The 20,278-nt window shown below is 34.0% G+C and overlaps 1 protein-coding gene across 1 annotated transcript; it reads left to right on the forward strand.

The window, feature by feature from the left end:
* The first annotated feature begins 664 nt into the window (after positions 1–664).
* Positions 665–20,143, forward strand: LOC148300767 (uncharacterized). The gene is made up of 4 exons (XM_088274310.1): positions 665–2,152; positions 16,396–16,454; positions 17,129–17,329; positions 19,870–20,143. The coding sequence occupies exons 1-4, from the start codon at positions 1,006–1,008 to the stop codon at positions 20,059–20,061; spliced, it is 1,599 nt and encodes a 532-aa protein (XP_088130436.1). The 5' UTR covers positions 665–1,005; the 3' UTR covers positions 20,062–20,143.
* Positions 20,144–20,278: the final 135 nt, after the last annotated feature.

The following is a 20,278-nucleotide window of genomic DNA, read 5'->3' on the forward strand; positions in this document are numbered from 1 at the left end:
TGATCGTTTACACATAAAGGAAAGGTGATCAGCCTTCCGCTTCAAGTACCAGTCCAGGGTAATATTGAATAAATATTACAGTGAGAAAATCACTTATATTTATTCTTACCCCCCCTGGGAATCGAACCCAGGACCTCCAGTACGGTGTGCTAACCATTACACTACGGAGGCGAACAAAATGGCGGACTGTAACGATTAAGCACAAATTTTTGTGTTTGTACTATAAACTAAACATAGTTTCACAGCAACAAACTTGACAGTCTACTAAATTGATACAACGTTTTTTATGTATTTGTAATTATTATATCAAGCAACTATCAAGCAGAGAAAGCTGATGTACTTCGGACACGTCATGAGAAATAAAAAATTTCGTCTTCTCCACCTAATCAAACAAGGAAAGATCGAGGGGCGAAGAACTCAAGGACGCCGAAGGACATCATGGCTGAAAACCCTACGACAATGGTTTGGAAGAAGCACCAAATCTCTGTTCCGAGCTGCAGCATCAAAATTGAAGATAGCCATGATGATCGCCGATCTTCATTAGAAGTGGCACAGAAAGAAGAATTATTATATTTTGTAAAGATTATTATTATGTACAATCCGGTCCTGTCAGACCCGATACCGTGGCCGAGTCTCGGCTTCTCACAACTTGCGGACGTCGCGCAGTTCCCAACAGTTACTCACCCAGACAAGGGGACAGTGTAACTACGCGCTGCTTACAACCGTTCAATAAGTTCATTGATTTATCTTAATGCAACATGATCTGAAGCGGTGCACCTTGCTTCATGTGTACAAATAAAAAAAGTGAATGAAAAGTGTGCGAAATAAAGAAAATTGTAGTGATTCATTCATTTTTAACTACCGAAAACAACGATAATATTTGCAAAACTCTAGTTAAATTTGCTTGCGAGTATTATTCAAAGTAAAATTTATCTTTTTTGCATTCGTACAATGCTCGACGGACGTCCGGAAACGGGTATTTTGTTAGTTTAAACAACAAAGGAGATGATGATGTTGGACGGGAATTACGGGTTTCCCAGGCAACCGCTGATCCGAGATCTCAAGGGGGGAGGGGGGGACCACGCGAAGAACAACAATAGCGATTCATCCAGGAATGCCAACAGCCACCTGGCAACACCTGGAGCAGGTGCGAGCCGGGACCCGTATGGCGTGAACCAGTTCTTTCACAGCACGCCGAGCGCGGACGGATTCGGACGATTTTGCAACGGCGGCCCGCATCTGCCGGAGTGTCGGATACCCGACACGCACGCACCTCACCACGGCCAAACCGACTCCATCCTGGAACACGGTCACTACGGGCAGAACCACTCCATCCCGGAACACGGCCCCTATGGGCAGACCGACTTCGTCCCGGAACGCGGCCACTACGGCCAGACCCACCTCGTCTCTGAACATGGCCACTACGGGCAGACCGACTTCGTCCCGGAACGGGGCCACTACGGGCAGACCCACTTCGTCCCGGAACACAACCACCACGGACAGACCGACTTCGTCCCGGAACGCGGCCACCACGGGCAGACCGATTTCGTCTCGGAACACGGCCACCACGGGCAGACCAACTTGATCCCGGAACACGGCCACTACGGGCAGACCCACTTCGCCCCGGAAAACAATCACTGCGGGAGCCAGTCTAGAAAGGAGAGCGTGAGATACGTTCAGTGTCCTCGAGACGAGACGTCCGCCGAATACAAGGAGCTGAGGAACGCGTACAAAGCCGAGGGCCCCTTCGTCTTTGGGGTGCACAGCCCGAGCCAATTCCAGCTGGAAGCTCGCTGGCAAAACGACGATTCGTACGACTACTCGGATGTAGCCGACGACAAAACTGTGATAGACGACGAGTCGGAGAATTTATTCTGTGATAAGCAAATTAATATTATACCCAAATCCGAACATGGAGGCACCGATTACAGCATGTACAGGATAGACGACACTCGAACGAAAAGTAAAAGCAAACCGAAATCGAGCGATCAAAAGAGCAAAGGGAAGAATGAACGGCTGAAGAAAGGAAGAGATCGAATCAAGTGCGTTCTGGTCGGAGATGGCGCTGTCGGCAAAACGTCTTTGATAACATCTTACGCCCAAAACGTGTTTCAGGCTGACTACAAACCGACCACTTTTGATAATTACAGAGGTGAGTTTACTCATGCTTTTTTCATTATTTTTTAGAATTCCGTTTGAATGCTTGGGATAGTACAGTTGAAAGACAAAAGATGTTGAAGAAATGAAATGTCGAAAAAAAGCGAGTGTTTTTGCCTAGAATTTGTACTCATGAATTACATGAAATTATAGTAACTTGGCACATTTGATTATCATGCTGGAGGTTCCAAGTTCGATTCCCAAAGGAATCAAAATAAACATAAGTGTTTCTTCACTGTAATATCTATTCAATATTACATTGGACTGGAACCTGAAGCGCAGAACAGATCACCTTGTTTATTGCATCAATTTGATGCAGTGTACTATGCACCATTGTATTCTGATAAGGGTCAGTAATAGGTACATACTTTTGAATATATATGTTGAATCCGAAATATGTACCATATATCCTCTTATTCTTCTTTTTCTTGGTGTAGCCCTTGTGGCCTGTTTTTAAGAGGGATTAGCCTCCTGCGATGGCGATTCTCAGCTATCGATACATCTCTTTGGTGGTCTCCCCGGGAGTCGTCTACAATGGGGTTGGCCGTACAGTGCGATGTTTGAGAATCTGGATGGTTCCATTCTCCTCACATGCGCATACCATTGTCTCCTTCGTTGCCTTCCCCACCTAACGACATCTTCGATCTCGCATATTTCCCTGATCCTGGCGTTTCTTATTCTATCTCGAAGACTCTTACCATATATAATTGATATATTTTTTTAAATTTATTATTTACTTATCTTCAGACATCTATAATATACAAATCGAATGCATTTTACTTACAGTATGATTAATGAGATCGATAAAATGAATTTGGTATCAAAGTTCTTTGTTATATAAATGAGTCAGAAATAAGTCATTATACGGTACATATATTTCAAATAAATTGAAGAAAACAATACTGTTTTCTCAATAAATTTGTCTCTAATCAGTATTTATACATAAAACATTGTTTGCTTATTATATCAATTCGTAAATAATTACGTAAATAATTGAAATTATTCTTATTACACATAATATTTGTTGTACTATATAAATACTATTTGTATATACATATAAATATATGTTTGTATACTGCAGCTGTCTAGTTCATTGTTCCGCAGTGTGTGCCGTGGTTATTAGTTGGTATGCCGCGGAAAAAAATCTAGTTTTGTGAAAATAACACAATTGCTTCAAATTTTGATTGCCTGTGCTCAGTTAAATAGGCTCACATTTCGCATTAAACATAATATGTTAAATATGTTACCATAATATGGTAAATATGCACCTCTGAAATATCTTAATTTGGTAGGTGTACCTTGAATACAAAAAGTTTGCGGAACACTGGTCTAGTTCACAAATGTGAAATATGATGACGTAGGAGGCCATTTGCAAAAATTATAACATCTTCCGATAGGGTGATTCATTTTGCGCCACCTGTATATATGTACATGTAGCTCACTCCTTTCAACAACGTCATATTTTAAAATAATAAAAAAAACTAGATTTTTCAGGAGATCGTTTTTAAAGTTAAAAAATATAATAAAATGTATTAAAAATAAATATCAGGCCACTTATTGTACTTTTTATTGTGCAACAGATCTTTTTAGGTAAAACCTGAATGTTTTTCTCCATTTGACAAATATTTAATATATTTAAAAATATTCTTAAACAACACATTTTCTTCAAAATGCAAAAACAACACTTTCTGCCCTGTAGCGACTTAATTAAGTTAAAAATATGGTGCTTTTGCTGGGATATAGTAGATATTCTGGGCATTCCGAAAAACTTAATGTTTTTCTCCATTTGACAAATATTTAATATATTTAAAAATATTTTTAAACAACACATTTTCTTCAAAATGCAAAAACAACACTTTCTGCCCTGTAGCGAGTAAATATTAAGTTTAAAATATCCTGCTTTTGCTGGGATATAGTACATATTCTGGGCATTCCGAAAACATGCACAACTGAAAATTTACGATTTTTGATATATGACGTTGTTGAAAGGAGTAAGCGTTGTGTGAGAATTTTTTATAGAAATATCATCAATACTAATAATTGCCATTTATAATGAAGTCAGTTAAAAATATCGGTATGTACCGAATTTCGCGTGTGGATTGCGAAATATCACTTACAAAATCGCTACTTGCGTTGGTCAATATCACCTGTCGATGAATTCCGAACCGAGTCTATTAAAATGTTAGTCATGGCTCCGGAAATATTTTAACTATGAAACATTGAAAGTGAATCAAGGTAAGGAGAGATCGGCAACTGTTAAAATGTCCATTCACAGTCGTTGTGAAATCAGGTAGTATCCATAGACAACCGTTTTGAAAGATGCCGATAGTAGCGGTCGTGTTTAAAATTACAAATATATATTAACCCTTCGGTTACTAGGACTTTTGGGGTTACCGTGCCAGAAAAACCACGATTTAAACAGAAATAATTCACAAATAAAATGTGTTCGATAATTTATAAACACTTTGCGCCATTATTTTATTTTCGATACGAAGAAAATATCTCTGGATATTAATTTCACTTTTTTTTTTAAATATGGTTACAAGAGTTTTTTTAAATAATTTAATTCATTTTCTGGATATTTCTACTTTACAATCTTAAAATTAATAACGCCATTCTCTAAGAGACTCTTGTCATTGGAGAGCTTAAATGTATGCAACGTTATAAAAAGTCACTAACTAAATGACTAACAAGTCAATGCTGCTCGCTGAATGTCCGTTTCCTTTTTCGTCGTACGTATAACGCAGATCAAACGACTCGCCGACATAATTGCCGACATCCGGTGTTGAAAGAAATAGTGTAGGGGAGCGTGTAATTAACAAATAAAAAATATTTTAGTTTTTTTAGTTTTGCAAACAATTTATTGCATATTGTTTATTGACTATGACACATGAAAAATATTTTTGAATAATATCAGCTTTACACAATTTACTCTTCGCGATAGCAAAATTGGTTCATTGTGCTTTGTTTTTCTCGTTTCTCTTTAAGTATTTTTATATCTTAAATTTTTTTAATATCATAACTTATTGTTAGATGTAAATGATCAATACATAATTCTAAAATTCGATGTATAACTTACTGAAGAAGAAAAAAACATAAAACGAATTATTTTGCACAACCCTGAAGGTATCCCTAACATACTGTCCAAAATTATCTGATACTTTTATGAAGCATGACGTCAGATCCGACGAATCCGGTATTTCTCGCTAGAGTACCGGCAGCCGATATATCGGATTTTGGTAACCGAAGGGTTAAATAAAAAATTAATGACTAGTACCTATTGAGTAACATTGAAATCCAAGGATAAAAAGGAAGGTGCTAATTTGCCGATCGTTGAACCAATTAATATCGCCTTTTTGCGATGTCCGCCAAATAATTATGGCGAGACGTGAATACTCGAAAGCGGACAGATAACGATAAGCGAACAGATGGAATAATCAGTAGGTATATAATATATATTCAATTCACCTTTCAATTTATTCACCTTTCCTTCGTGTGTTATCGATCAAAATAACACTGCGTTTATATGATGCAGTGCCCGCTGCACCACTGGGGTGCGAATAAGGGTTCGAATATATATATATATATATATATATATATATATATATATATATATATATATATATATATATATATATATATATATATATATATATATATATATATATATATATATATATATATATATATATATATATATATATATATATATATATATACATACATATATATCGAAATATTATGAGCCCCATTATTTGACCAGTTACCATAGATACTGCCGAGAACTCACACATGAAGCGACGTGTATAATTTTATATGATATATACATGAGTTACAAAAAAAATTGTAGTGTGGTTGTCAATCACGGGTAGAATGGTGAATGGTGTTACACAGTGTATATGTATGTAGTGATCACTTAAACCAGTCGATGACAAGTAAATGCCTGGACCTCGACTTCACTGGACCATAGACATCAACAAATAGAGCCGCCAATAATTTAGCAATGTTACCAATATTAAAATAACTCCATCGTTTCTGTGGCATCATTCATTGCCAACTTATGAAAACAACGTTTTTTCGAAGGCAAATTTTCCAAAAGAAAATTATGAATGAAAATATTAATTATATCGGCTGTTATAAGCACAAAACAAATCTAATATAATACAATCCTTTATAGGTTGAGTATGTTAAATTAGATATTCCTCCCGTCTGACAAAGATCCATTTTGTTAACCTCTAAGCTGCTCGATTTCGAGTGTCAAACTTTCCGTCCCGTGCTGGATTATTTTACATTACAATATTTTTGACAAAAAAAACATATTTTTGCCTATTTTTTGTAGTGAAACTTTCGGATATCCATCATAGATGTTCACAGTACACAATGCACTTTACTCATTATGTTTTTATGGTGTATTTACACAAAAATATTAACATTTACGGACTCGCGGCCTAAAGTATGGCGGCTGTATAGAAGACGCGGCAGTCGTATCTGCGGAGCACGAGCCGACCGGAAGTATTCACGATAAAGTTGACACTAAATTAAAATAATTTGGATATTTTATGACAATAAATCAAAGAGAACTAATTTATCCATGCCTCGAACCAAATTTAAGTGCAAAAAATTATCCATGTGTTGATATAAGTGCGTAAAGTTGAAAAACGACTATGCATGCGATCCGCAGTCTACGGTACTTCTATAAAAAACGACAATAGATGCGATCTGCAGCTTACGGGTTAAATAAATATCATTTTTATATAATACAAGCTATCTACGCCAGTGTTCCGCAAACTTTTTCTATTCAAGGTACACCTACAAAATCAAGTAATTTCAGAGGTGCATATTTACCATATTATTCTAACATATTTAACATATTATATTATTTTTTGACATCTCATCAAAGATGAAGAAGAATATGGAAGTCTGGGCATTTACGGGGCTGACGACCGTCATAGGCTGGTTTAAGTGATCACTTTACACACGTGTAACATTCACCAATTCTACCCATTATTGACAACCACACTACTCAAATTCTTGGAAGTTCTATATATATGAACCAATTTAGAAACCTTATTCTTGAATCACTAGAACTTCACTAGAGACATCTATTGGTGAGATGTAAAGAAGCTTTTTATTAAGCAGAAACTCTTATATTAGTGATTTTGTGAACGAGTATTTGGACACACTCAAAATGTTGTTAACATATTATGTTTAATAGATTTATATTATCCACTGACACTTCGTGATGGAATTGCATTTTTAATTTATTATTAGATTAAAACCAATATTTTTAGCTTTTCCACTTTTTTATTTGACCAGCGACCGGGTTTCGTCGTTACCGACATCTGATGATGTCGGTAACGACGAAACCCGGTCGCTGGTCAAATAAAAAAGTGGAAAAGCTAAAAATATTGGTTTTAATCTAATAATAAATTATTATGTTTAACGCAAAATGTGAGCCTTCTTACCTGCGCAGGCAATCAAAATTTGGAGCAACTGTGTTATTTTCACAAAACTAGACTTTTTTCCGCGGCAAACTAATCACCACGGTACAACAGTGTGCCGCGGCACACACTTTGCGGAACAATGATCTACGCAGTTAAAGAGTTAACTTCCGCGCGGAATCCCAGACCTGCCGTGAATAGCGAAGAGGGTCTTCAAAGAAATATGCCGGGCATTATTATTTAAAACATGGAGTCAATTGGCTTAATTTATATTCAAGTTTAATACCATCGTTACTAAAATACACACATGTTTGCATATTCATACGACTTGCCTTGTGCAAACGTATCGTACAATACAAATAACAAATAAATACGACTACATATCGCTCACTCCTTTCAAGAACGTCATAAATCAAAAATCGACAATGTTAAGTTGTGCATACTTTCGGAATGCCCAGAAAATGTACTATATCCCAGCAAAAGCGGCATATTTTTAACTTAATATTTACCCGCTACAGGGCAGAAAGTGTTGTTTTTGTATTTTGAAGAAAAGGTATTGTTTGATTATTTTTTTTAAATATACTAAATGCTTTTCAAATGGATAAAAAAACCTTCAGGTTTTACCTAAAAAGATCTGTTGCACAGTAAAAAGTTCAATAAGTGGCTTGGTATTTATTTTTAATACATTGTATTATATTTTTAAACTTTAAAAACGTTCTCCTGAAAAATCAAGTTTTTTGATTTATGACGTTCTTGAAAGGAGTGGGCGATATATTACAAATGATACATCTTTTTAAATATGGTTCATTTGGTGCAACAGTGACGTAATTACACAATTTTTTTTTACTAAAAAAACAAGTGAAATGTGTTAAAATGTGCCGAAAGATTTTTTTATTTATTTATTTAAACTCTATGTACAGAAAAAGAGATAAGTACATTGGCGGGCTTATTGCTAAAAAGCAATATCTTCCGACCCACCAAAAACAGACTAGTGATATTGATCAAAACGTTTGATATCATATATAGCTATTTGCAATCAGAGGGTAGATAGTACTTGAAAATAAAATAAAAACATAGATTACAAAAGATGATAATAAGGAGGGCAAAGGAAAAAGGGAGTTTAGGGAAGGAGGTCGAGGGAAAAGCTAAGGGAAGAGGTTTGATGGACAGTAAGGATTCTAATGATGAATAATATGTCTCAACGTTTCTTAAAAGTTATTTGTTGATATACATCGGGAGGTAACATCGACAGAATTGATTTTATGGTGAAATGCTGTGACATGGCGCGAGTGTCATTGAAGAATTGAGTAAAATTGTGCCATTTCTGGTGCTAAAATGTCTAAATGGCATCTCCTGTGATATTTCTAAAAGTGTAATTATGCCATTGTTGCACCGAATAAGCGATATTGTCAAACAAACCCATTCTGATCTTGCTCTAAGATTACAAATACAAGGTTACCACGAGACTCAGTGCGCGTTAGAAAAAATAAAACTTGGTTAGTTCTGAATTGAACATATTTTTATTGCCATGGATATGTAGTAAAATGTTTGTCACCGAAGTTATATTCTATCGCTTTGTATCGGATACACGTTGCGTGTAAGAAATACTGATATCAGAGCATGTGTAAGACGGGAGATATAGTGAGGTGGGGACGACAACGAAGGCGATACTGGAATGAGCGTGTAAAAAGAATGTCAAAACACAGACTTCCACGTATCGTCCTTCAATGAAACCCTGAAGGACGTAGACTCCCAGGCAGACCCCCGAAAAGATGGAGAGATAGCTTGTAACATCCCAAGAGCAACTGTCGGCGGTACAGCCAGATCCTCAAGATCTATAGAAAGATGAAGAAAAGGAAGAATATTGGTATCGTTGTGTATACGTCGCTCTCTTTTGCTCTACTCCCATGTCGTGCGAATGTATAGCTCTATTTCTCTCTATGATATATCTTTCTTCTCTCTCGTGTAACGAAATGTGCCTAATAAACATGACGCATTCTTGAAATTTCACTGTCAATCTCGTCTTATTATCGAGTATCGAATCGTTGCCTAAGAAGTTTAAATTTAAAGGGCGTCGAAAAGTTAAAGGAGCATAATGTAGGAGTTTGAATGTAGTATGAAGTATCTCAATGAATAAAATCGTATTTCTAAAAAAAATAGATATGGGTTTTGTACTGACATTTCTTGATGGGACTGCATTTTATAGAATAAAATAACAACGGTGTGGAAAAAACTACATTAGTTGTTATTTTATTTTATAAAAAATGTTATATTGTTCATTCAATACCACCAATGTTTCGACAATCTTCTTACTTCATAAAAATTCATTGGCACACTTGCCAAAATGCTTTTCCCGGTTGGACCAAAGACTTATTGGATGGTGTGTCATATTGTTGTCATTCGATATCCACCATTGTTTCGACAATCTTCTCACTCCATAAAAATTCATTGGCACACTTGCCAAGGTCCTGATCTTCTTCGACTTCCTGTCGGACTTGAATACAACTCGTAAAATTATACGTAAATGCCGAGTGATCTAATACGGAGGCGGCATTTAAGGAGGCGATCCGATACAAAGCTTTACATCCACATAACTTAATATATTATCACAATATTACACATATGTGAGAGAACCAGCACCAACCTAACCATATAAGGGAAAATAGTCGTATACATAATCACAATGTCATGGCTGGAAATCTAAAAACACTTTAGGCGCCATTTTTAATAAATACCATAGATAACGTCACTGACAGTCAACTTCACAGGTTCCCAAACTTATTTGACCCGTGGCTCCTCTTTCAAACACAAAATTACACAAGACCCCTTTGGAAATTTACCTATTTAAAATTAGATGGAATAGAAAAATGAAGTGAACTTATTTTTTATACGTTTATTTAAAGTGTCATAAATAAGGGTCTCAAGATTGTGAATTTAATTCAGGATTCGGACCTTCTATACAAATAAGAAGAGTCTCTGCTTAATAAAAGCTTTTCCTATTCCAACATAGATGGCTGTTGTGAATTCACGTGTACTGTGTCACGAGGTGGTCAATATATTTAGGAGTTACAAAAATTTGAGTAGCGTGGCTGTCAATCATGGGTAGAATTGGTGAATGTTGCACGCGTGTAAAGTGATCACTTAACTAAGCTTTTTGACGGTCGTAAACCCAGTAAATGCCAAGAATTCCATATTCTTCATCATCTATGTTGAGATGTTAAAAATATCATACATATGATACGTGGACACTTAAATTCTTGAGTAATCATGATTTTTTAAATAATCATGGTGTAATAGACGAACCTTATGCACGTCAATTCATTATTTAAAATATCGCAAAAACATTTCGCTCATTTGGTGCAACAATGGCGTTTTACATTTTTTAGAAATATTACAGGAGATGCCATTCAGACGTTGTAGCAACAAAAATGGCGCCATTTTACTCAATTCTACAATGACACTCGCGCCATCTCGCAGCATTTTACCACAAAATCAATTCTGTCGATATTTCTCTTGATGTAAATAGTCTTTCCGCACATTTTGATATATTCAACTTGTTTAAAAACTGTAATTACTGTATTTTTAAAAGTAATTCTTATCAAAAACTTTTGGTATGTAACAAATTAGATACGCGTGACTTCGTAAATGATACAGTTTATCATCTCATGGCCCCCTGTTTGCTTCCCAGGGCTCCCAACCCCCTTAAAACTAGAATTACCCCTTCAACTCTCTCCAGAGCACCCTGGGGGGCCAGGGGTCAATTTTAGGAAGTTATGGTCTTATTGAATTGAGGGTCAATTTGAATAAACAAGCAGTGAAAATATACTCGTTTCATATAACCGTCAACGTGTCCCGCATATCAACCAGTACCATTTCAATTATGAGATCATCTCCCATCAATCTATGTACTCGGCAAATTCCATTATTACCTCGGAATCCTATCCTTAGTTAAAATCAAAACGAATCCTACCTTAACCTATCCTACCATAAACTATTTTATGATAACATTTTGACATTACAGCATAGATGAAGAAGAATATAGAAGTCTGGGTATTTACAGGGCTTACGACCTGTGATACGCTAGTTTAAATAATCACTTTAGACATGTCGCTCACTCCTTTCAACAACGTCATATATCGAAAATCTTAATTTTTCAGTTGTGCATGTTTTCGGAATGCCCAGAAAATGTACTATATCCCTGCAAAAGCGGCATATTTTTAACTTAATATTTACAGGGCAGAAAAATTGTTTTTGCATTTTGAAGAAAAGGTATTGTTTAATTATTTTTTTTTTAAATATACTAAATATTTTTCAAATGGAGAAAAAACATCCAGGTTTTACCTAAAAAGACCTGTTGCACAGTAAAAAGTTCAATAAGAGGCTTGTTATTTATTTTTAATACATTTGATTTTATTATTAAACTTTAAAAACGATCTCCTGAAAAATCAAGTTTTTTTTAAAATAACGATGTTGAAAGGAGTGAGTGATGTGTAATATTCACCATTCTACCCATGATTGACAACCACACTACTCAAATATTCGGATCTTCTAGATATATCATTAATCTCATGACACAGTACGTATGAATTCACAACAACCATGTATGTTGGTTTATGAAAGATTTATTAAGCAAAGACCCTTTTATTTGGGTGTATGCAAGATCCTAACCCGGATTATTTTCACATATTGAGAAACGCCTAAAAACATGTTTTTCATTTTTTTTAGGTAGGTAGCTTATAATTTGACAGGTTATTTTTATTCACAACATTTCGGGTATGTCAAAATCCTTGTTCACAAATGTAGGTTTCTGATGCAAATGTAAAAATGTTGTAACACCTAAATGAAGATAACTAGATTTGTGAACAAGAATTTGGACACACCTAAATTTATTATTTTTAACCTCAGGGTGATAAGTTAGGAAGCCTCTAAATTATATATGGATTAGCTCTAAGTTTTTTTCTAATAAAAGAGGCTATTACTATTTTTTAAGGATGAACCAGCAAAGTCACACTTAAGAGGTTTGCCTGCATGTAGGATATTATGAATAGGGTAGGTAGATATGAGAAATACGACACAAACACCCAGACCAATTGAAAATAAATATTTACTAATTGTATTCTATAGAGGATTACGATCGAAGTCGGCCAGTAAATATTTCATTGCATTTTACTCCTGTTTCGTTTTTTTCTGCTACTTTTCACAACTTTTTGATCCCTACCTGCAAATATATGGTGCATAGAGCTCCGCATAGGATTGACGCGCTGCTAACTCGATCATAAATGATATACTTTACATGTAGCCGAGGTGATTAGTTGCGCTTCTCTTTTTTTCAACATTTTCTACGTATGTACGTAATTCATATTCAATTGCTAAAAAACATTATCAGTAAATTATTACCTGATTATCTTATCATATCTCTACGTGGCGAACGGTGACGCATACAAGATAGCAATGATTTCTTGTGATTTGCGTGAGATTAATTAATATTTCATTCTAATGTGTATTCCGAAAAAAAAATTATGTCTAAAAACAACTTTAGTTATCATTTTTTACTATTTTCATCAATTGATTCGACAGTCACTTTGTGGTAAAATCTATCCATTTTTAAAATGATGCGGAATGCATCGAACACGTATCACAATAGATTTTAAGAAATATTGGTATTTACTAAGTAAAATTTAAATTTAAAATCTTTTACTATCCCTATTTTTAATTTAAGACTAAAAATGGCAGCCTGAATAATTATTTATACTCTTATATCGATATTTTTCAACATTATGTTTGTAGTATTTCGTAAAAAATAGTACTTTTTAAAATAAGATTGAAAGTTTGGATTTAACCATTTTATTTTTAATACTTTTTTGGAATTCAATAAGTATCTTGTCATTTTCAAGGATGGATAGTACATCTCCCTGAAGATGACAAAATGCTTGTCGAAACCGGTTGGAGAAAAAAGTATCAAAAATAAAAGTGGTTAAAAACAACGGTTGCATTTTATTTAATAAAGTTTATAAATTGTGCCACAAAATATTACCAAAAAATATTCAATAAATAATAATGAATAGGTTATCTACTGTATTTAATCGCGGAAAATGTAATACTTAATTATCTACATCTTTAAAAGCAACATATTTCAAGCTTTCTACATAATTGGCGCACGGCGTCGCGATTTTGACGGCTTTAATCAGTCAGAAAATGTGATAAAACGTCGTTATAAATGATGATCGCGCAAAACGTCATCTGCATATGGTATATATTTTAACGTCAATGGTTTTTATCTCTAAGCCTTGGCCAATTTTTTTCTTTATCGGCGTCAAATCAGCTATTTTTGATAAATTGATTGCCAATAGACACTTTTAATAATTTATACATATACATTTATAGAATATTATATATTAATAATAAATAATTCCAATTTTATCGACATGATAGGTGACCAACCGGACGGATTTATATGAAGCAATTTATTTTCATAATTACCTGGATGATTCAATTTTTTACCGATAGATGTCATCGTAGGTACGGATTTTCATACTTGTTAATAATCGAACAGATTTAGTTCCGATTTATTTTTTCATATAGGTACTTAAATAGACGTGGAACTGAAATTTAAAAAAAATTATGCACACTAGAATTTTAAAACATAGCACCTTCCTATAATGACGGATAGATCACAAACGTACGTAGTTTTTGAACCGAGACTGATTTTAATTTAATTTTAATTTTAATTCATCCATTAATAATTATTAGACGATTTTTGATAACTTAGCACCTACTTATGGGTGTCGAATCATCTTTTTTTCGTAAATTGATTTCCAATAGGCACTTTTAATGTTATTTTACTTTTACCATACGTATACATTATTACACACATAGTATACATAATATGTTGCACCCACCCGTATTCAGAAATTTAGTTAATATTTTACCTTGTAACGAAAAGTCCATGTGAAAAAAAAGTTTTTCACTACCTGTATCTACCGTCATCTAGTTAAAACTAGTATTTTTCTTCTCAATCACAGTCACTTTGTGTCCCATATGCTTAAAATGTAAATAAAAAGCCCAGTATTCAAGCATAACGAAACTTCCGATGACAATAAATAGAAACAATGAAAAATATAGAGTTTAACTCTATTTTTTTTGCACTCTCTCCATGCTTTCGTTCGTTTATAGAATTAGTGAATTAGTCTGTGGTGCGTTAAAAAAAGTCAGTTGAACACTGGTTAACATTGGCTTCTATGGATTTTTGATCAAAATTACATGAAAAAATAAATTATCTAGAATGTGTCAAACACACGCGATATCTATAATAAAAATTAAATAATCAGCCGCCAAGCGCCATTCAGCAATTCAGCCAATATATAATCATGTAATATGTAGATACTAATATGTACTACTAACCTCCACTAATACCTCGCAAATATTTTTGAACTTACTACATTAGTTAGTCTGTGACTTACTAGGAGATAATCCTCGCACGAAGGCTGAATTTGTCGAGAAAAACATCAGGTAACACGTCCGCCCACCGTACCACACATCGTAATATTATTATAAATGAGTCACATTGCATTCGTAGGTACAAACAGATATGGAAACATGGAACATCTGTAAAAAACGCCAAAAAATAATAACGACATTTTTACTCATCATTGTAACATTTATCTAATCCAAAAACTAAAATAACAATTTCAAATAGTTCGTTGAAGTATTCAATAATAGGAAACTATTTTTATTTTATTTTTATATCTTCATTTCCATGTTTAAATCGTCACAATCATTACTTAGACTAAATATGCCAGCAAATTTGCCTACCTTAGAACAGGTATTTACTATACCCAGTGAGGATAGATAATGTCTAATGTGTTTTTTAAAATTGAATTTTTACTTATATACTAATACATTGTTTTCCTTGTGTATTCACTGTTGTAAACAGAATCAACTTTATGGAAGTCTGAGTATTTACAGGACCTGTCTAGTGATCACATTATACATGTGTAACCTTCACTATCCTACCCTTAAATGAAATCTTAATCTTTGTTGAGATGTCAAAATAATGCATAACTAGAGAAACCCAGATTTATAAACTAGGATTTGGACACACTCAAAATATTAAGAATTAATTGTATTTTTTACACTATAAACCTCGATTTTTGGTACTGAACTCGTGCAAACCTCTAAGATTCATATGGCATATACATTATTTAACATTCTGTTTAAAAAAACATGATTTAAAGAAATAATAGCATACTGGAAATAAAATTAAATTAAAGATATATACATACCACATCACTCACTCCTTTCAACAATGTCATATATCAAAAAACTTGATTTTTCAGTAGATCATTTTTAAAGTTTAAAAATATAATAAAATATATTAAAAATAAATATCAAGCCACTTATTTAATTTTTTACTGTGCAACAGATCTTTTTAGCTAAAACCTGAAGGTTTTTTCTCCATTTGAAAAATATTAAGTAAGTATATTTAAAAAAAAAAAAAAAACAATACCTTTCTTCAAAATGCAAAAACAACACTTTCTGCCCTGATGCGGGTAAATATTAAGGAAAAAATGCCGCTTTTGCTGGGATATAGTACATTTTCTGGGCATTCTGAAAACACGCACAACTGAAAATTGTTGATTTTTTATATATGACTTTGAAAGGAGTGAGCGAGATATGTACATACAAATCCACTCCTCATACATTCACATATTTTATATGATATAATTTTACAATATTTCATTGTCTCATAATTCCCTTTCGTATTTCATTTGTTTTCAACCAGAATTTTTATTTTCAGTTGTAGTGGAAATCAATGGAAGGCCGATAAATCTAGAACTCTGCGACACAGCCGGTCAGGTGAGACAGCACATCAAATACTTTAATATTTTAATATAAAAAATGCTATGAAAACACACCGAAATATCTAATAAACACATTGTTTGCGGGAAACGTGCAAAAGCGTCCTTTACATACTGTTGATAGAAAGCGGGATTTGGGAGACGCTTGTAAGCATTCTATTTACTTACTTTTTAGAGAGCGAGATACGCCAAATACATTGTAAAGATTGGAATTAATATTGTGATTAATACGCAACTCTTATTAGTATACCATAAGTTCATTACCGCGCTATCGGAGCGCTTCTATGGCGAACTAACCGCACACGCCAACCCTACAATAAATTCACTCGCAACATACGAGCTTCACTCGTTCCGTCACTACAAAAGACCGAGAGAGGTCCTCCTCCTCTTCCCCTAACCATCTCGCAGCACTCTGAGAATTTTTATAGCTTCTTCGTAGGTTTTAACCTACAACCCTTTTAAACCATCCAAATAAATTCATTTTTTATAACCCGATGAAGGAGCAGGGGGTCACTTTGACTCGGTACTCTGTGAGCCATTAGATTCGGGTCAAGTAATCAGTGTACTAGTTAGGGTCGAGTTGATGAAAAAACCGCCCGACAACAATGTGTTAAGAAATAGCTTAATAATTTTTGTATCAATATTAAAACAAACAAACAAAAAATGTTTCAGGATTCTCTGAAGGATTTGCGAGAGTTGTGCTATCCGGGTACGGACGTGATCATCCTGTGCTTTTCGGTGGTGAAGCCAGACACGTTCAGAGCCATCGACCGCAACTGGGCCCCGGCCGTGAGGAGCACTAAAGCCCCTCTCATCCTGGTCGGAACGCAGGCTGACCTCCGAGAATGCACACACACACTGCACGGACTGCAGGTTCTTAATTTATGCATACTGATAATAATTATTATCAATTACAGTAATTATTTTCATTGTACAAACACGATTCGAGGCCAATGAATTATAGATAGCCTGTGCAAACAAGTTCACAAACACAATTTTATATGAATTGAAATTAATATTCACTGTTGACTTCATAATAATGTATAATTTTATAGAATGCATATACATGCAGTAATATACTTGTACTCATTGTAGGTAAAAGTGATAAAGTATAACCTTTGTTTTCCTGGCGTTTCGATTACATATCTAGATTACATAAATATAAATATTGTTTTATTAAGTTAATAGACTTTGCTTTTAACCACTTTTATTTTCGGTATTAATATTTCAACCATTTTAGACACGTGCGTATCCACCTTGTCTTTTTTGGATATGGGTATGTAAATGTCGAAAATGGTGGAAATAATAGTACGAAAAATAAAAATTGCTAAAAACAAAGGTGTTTTATTAATTTGATAAGGTTTATAAAATGCATTAATTTTATTTTTCTTTAAAAATTAAATTAAATAAAGTTTTGAAATGTCGGTATTATCAGGTGATTTGAAAGACAGTAAGGCAGCTTGAGCACTACACGGAATTTTACCGTCCGGCAGTCCGGTTTTTAAAAATAAAGGCGACTATGACAGTTTGGAGTGATCAAATTTACACGCACAGTGATCACGCACTGATTGAGCACACCGATTCGAAGAAAAAAAGACAAAAGCACTAGCTAATCCAAGCCAATCATCCGTTTTATATGCTAACTGAAGTGCTGGACGGTAATTCCGTGTAGTGCACAAACGCCCTAAGAATTACAATAAAAATAATAGAACTTTGCACCAAAATAAAAATAAGAAAAAATACTTACTAGCTGGCCATGTGTTGCTGTAGCTTAGTGTGGTTGAATGGAAAATATAGAAAAGAGTCATCACATTTTTCAAATAGGCTAAATTTTCCAAAATTTGTTGGTATGTAGTATTTTTTCTTGTTACATTTTCTGCACAGATCTATACCTTGTTTGATCAAAATCTTGGATGTTCTAATTTATTAAAAATAATAGAACTTTGCACCAAAATAAAAATACGAAAAAAAACTTACTAGCTGGCCATGCGTTGCTGTAGCTTAGTGTGGTTGAATGGAAAATATAGAAAAGAGTCATCACATTTTTCAAATAGGCTAAATTTTCCAAAATTTGTTGGTATGTAGTATTTTTTCTTGTTACATTTTCTGCACAGATCTATACCTCGTTTGATTAAAATCGTTCACCTGTCTCTTTAAAATTTTAACACAATATTGTACATGCTTAAATGTAACGTTACATACAACGTTACATTCACATGTTTTTATATCTACCATATCTCTAACTAAAAATGGGAATGTTAGTTTGTTCCAAGTCTCAAATCAACTCAAGTTATTCATCGATAGGTTTGAAATTTTGACACAACGTTACATTAAAAAACTCACATGTTTTTATACCTGCGACGGGTCCTGACACAGATATATATATTTTTTAAACTGCTTTTTAGAACGTACTAGCAGCGCTATCTGTTGAACATAACAGAAAATATGCAATAACTAACTTTTTCTTGATAATTGTTCTCATTTAGCATATCCTATGTTTTTAATAGCATTATTGTTACATAGATTTTTAATATTTTCATTAATTCAAAAGCATCGTAAGCAAATCAAAACATAAAAGAAATGTTTGCTTCCTATCTTCTATCTTTTCAATTTTACTGGACTGAGTCAAAGTAATGCATGGCGTGCAACAAGGGCGTGCATTCCATATTGGCAGAAAAGCAGTGCCTATCCTAACTTACTCGCGTAACATTAAAACGCAACCAGTACCTACCCTACCTTACTAAGTAGTATGTACCTAGCTTTACCTTCTACCTATCTCTACTGTCTACCCTAATTAATTATTTGTGCACGCCACTGATGGCCTGGTACAGCTAGTGTTAACATATTAAATAAATTTGTATATGGGAAAAAGATAGAGAATAGGTTGTTCTATTGTTGTGCAATGATTTTTTGTCAAAAAAAAGGGTGGTAATATCGACGGCCCCTACGTAAAGTACTCTATCTGCAAATCTGTTACTTTACGGGAGAGATCTTTAGGATGGAGAAGATTTTTTTAAATTTAACATTTATTTTTTTTTTTAACGGTTTTATCTGAAATTCTAAACTAGTATTATTCATTCAAAAACACGATAAAATAATGTATCAAATCGTTTTAAAACTTTATGCTTTGTCAAAATTAAGTAATAAGTGTTTTAAGAGTTCAGTTCATTTCGAAAACTCGATGTAGATAGCGTCTTATACGCCTGAAAACTAGGCGTAATTTTATTTTATATATTTTTTTTGTTTGTTTATATTTGTAGATAACGGTCAGTTGATAACATACTCCAAATATCTCAAAATTGACAAAAATGTAGTCAGAGCACTTTACGTAGGGCCCGTCGATATAATTTTATGAAATATAATTAATTTGAATTATATTTCATAAAATTTTATATATCAATATAATTTTACAGATGCAGTGTCAAGCACCGGTGACGGAAACGGAAGCAAGAATTCTAGCCTCTAAACTGAACGCGCCTTATATTGAAACCTCTTCGAAAAAGAGAACACGATTAAAAGAAACTTTCGACTCGGCGATCTTAGCAGCCCTCCCTACTCCCAAAAAGAAAAACTCATTTCTCAAGAAATTATTTTGTATTTGTTGATAATTGTATTTATGACATGATATTTTTAACAGTACCTACCTACCAATAAATATATTTAATTTTTACACTTTATGAAAATAAATGCGTTTTATATATTTTTTTACTTTTTACCCCTGCTGTAATATCTGCATATGAATACAGTGAAACCTATATTTATCGTTTTGAAGGGACCTATTGAAATTAACTATGGATGCGGGAAAACAATGATCACGGGAAT

The sequence above is a fragment of the Brachycentrus maculatus genome, unplaced genomic scaffold (assembly GCF_059751285.1).
Source record: "Brachycentrus maculatus isolate JH-2025_06_01 unplaced genomic scaffold, ASM5975128v1 h1tg000657l, whole genome shotgun sequence".
Lineage (NCBI taxonomy): Eukaryota > Metazoa > Arthropoda > Insecta > Trichoptera > Brachycentridae > Brachycentrus > Brachycentrus maculatus.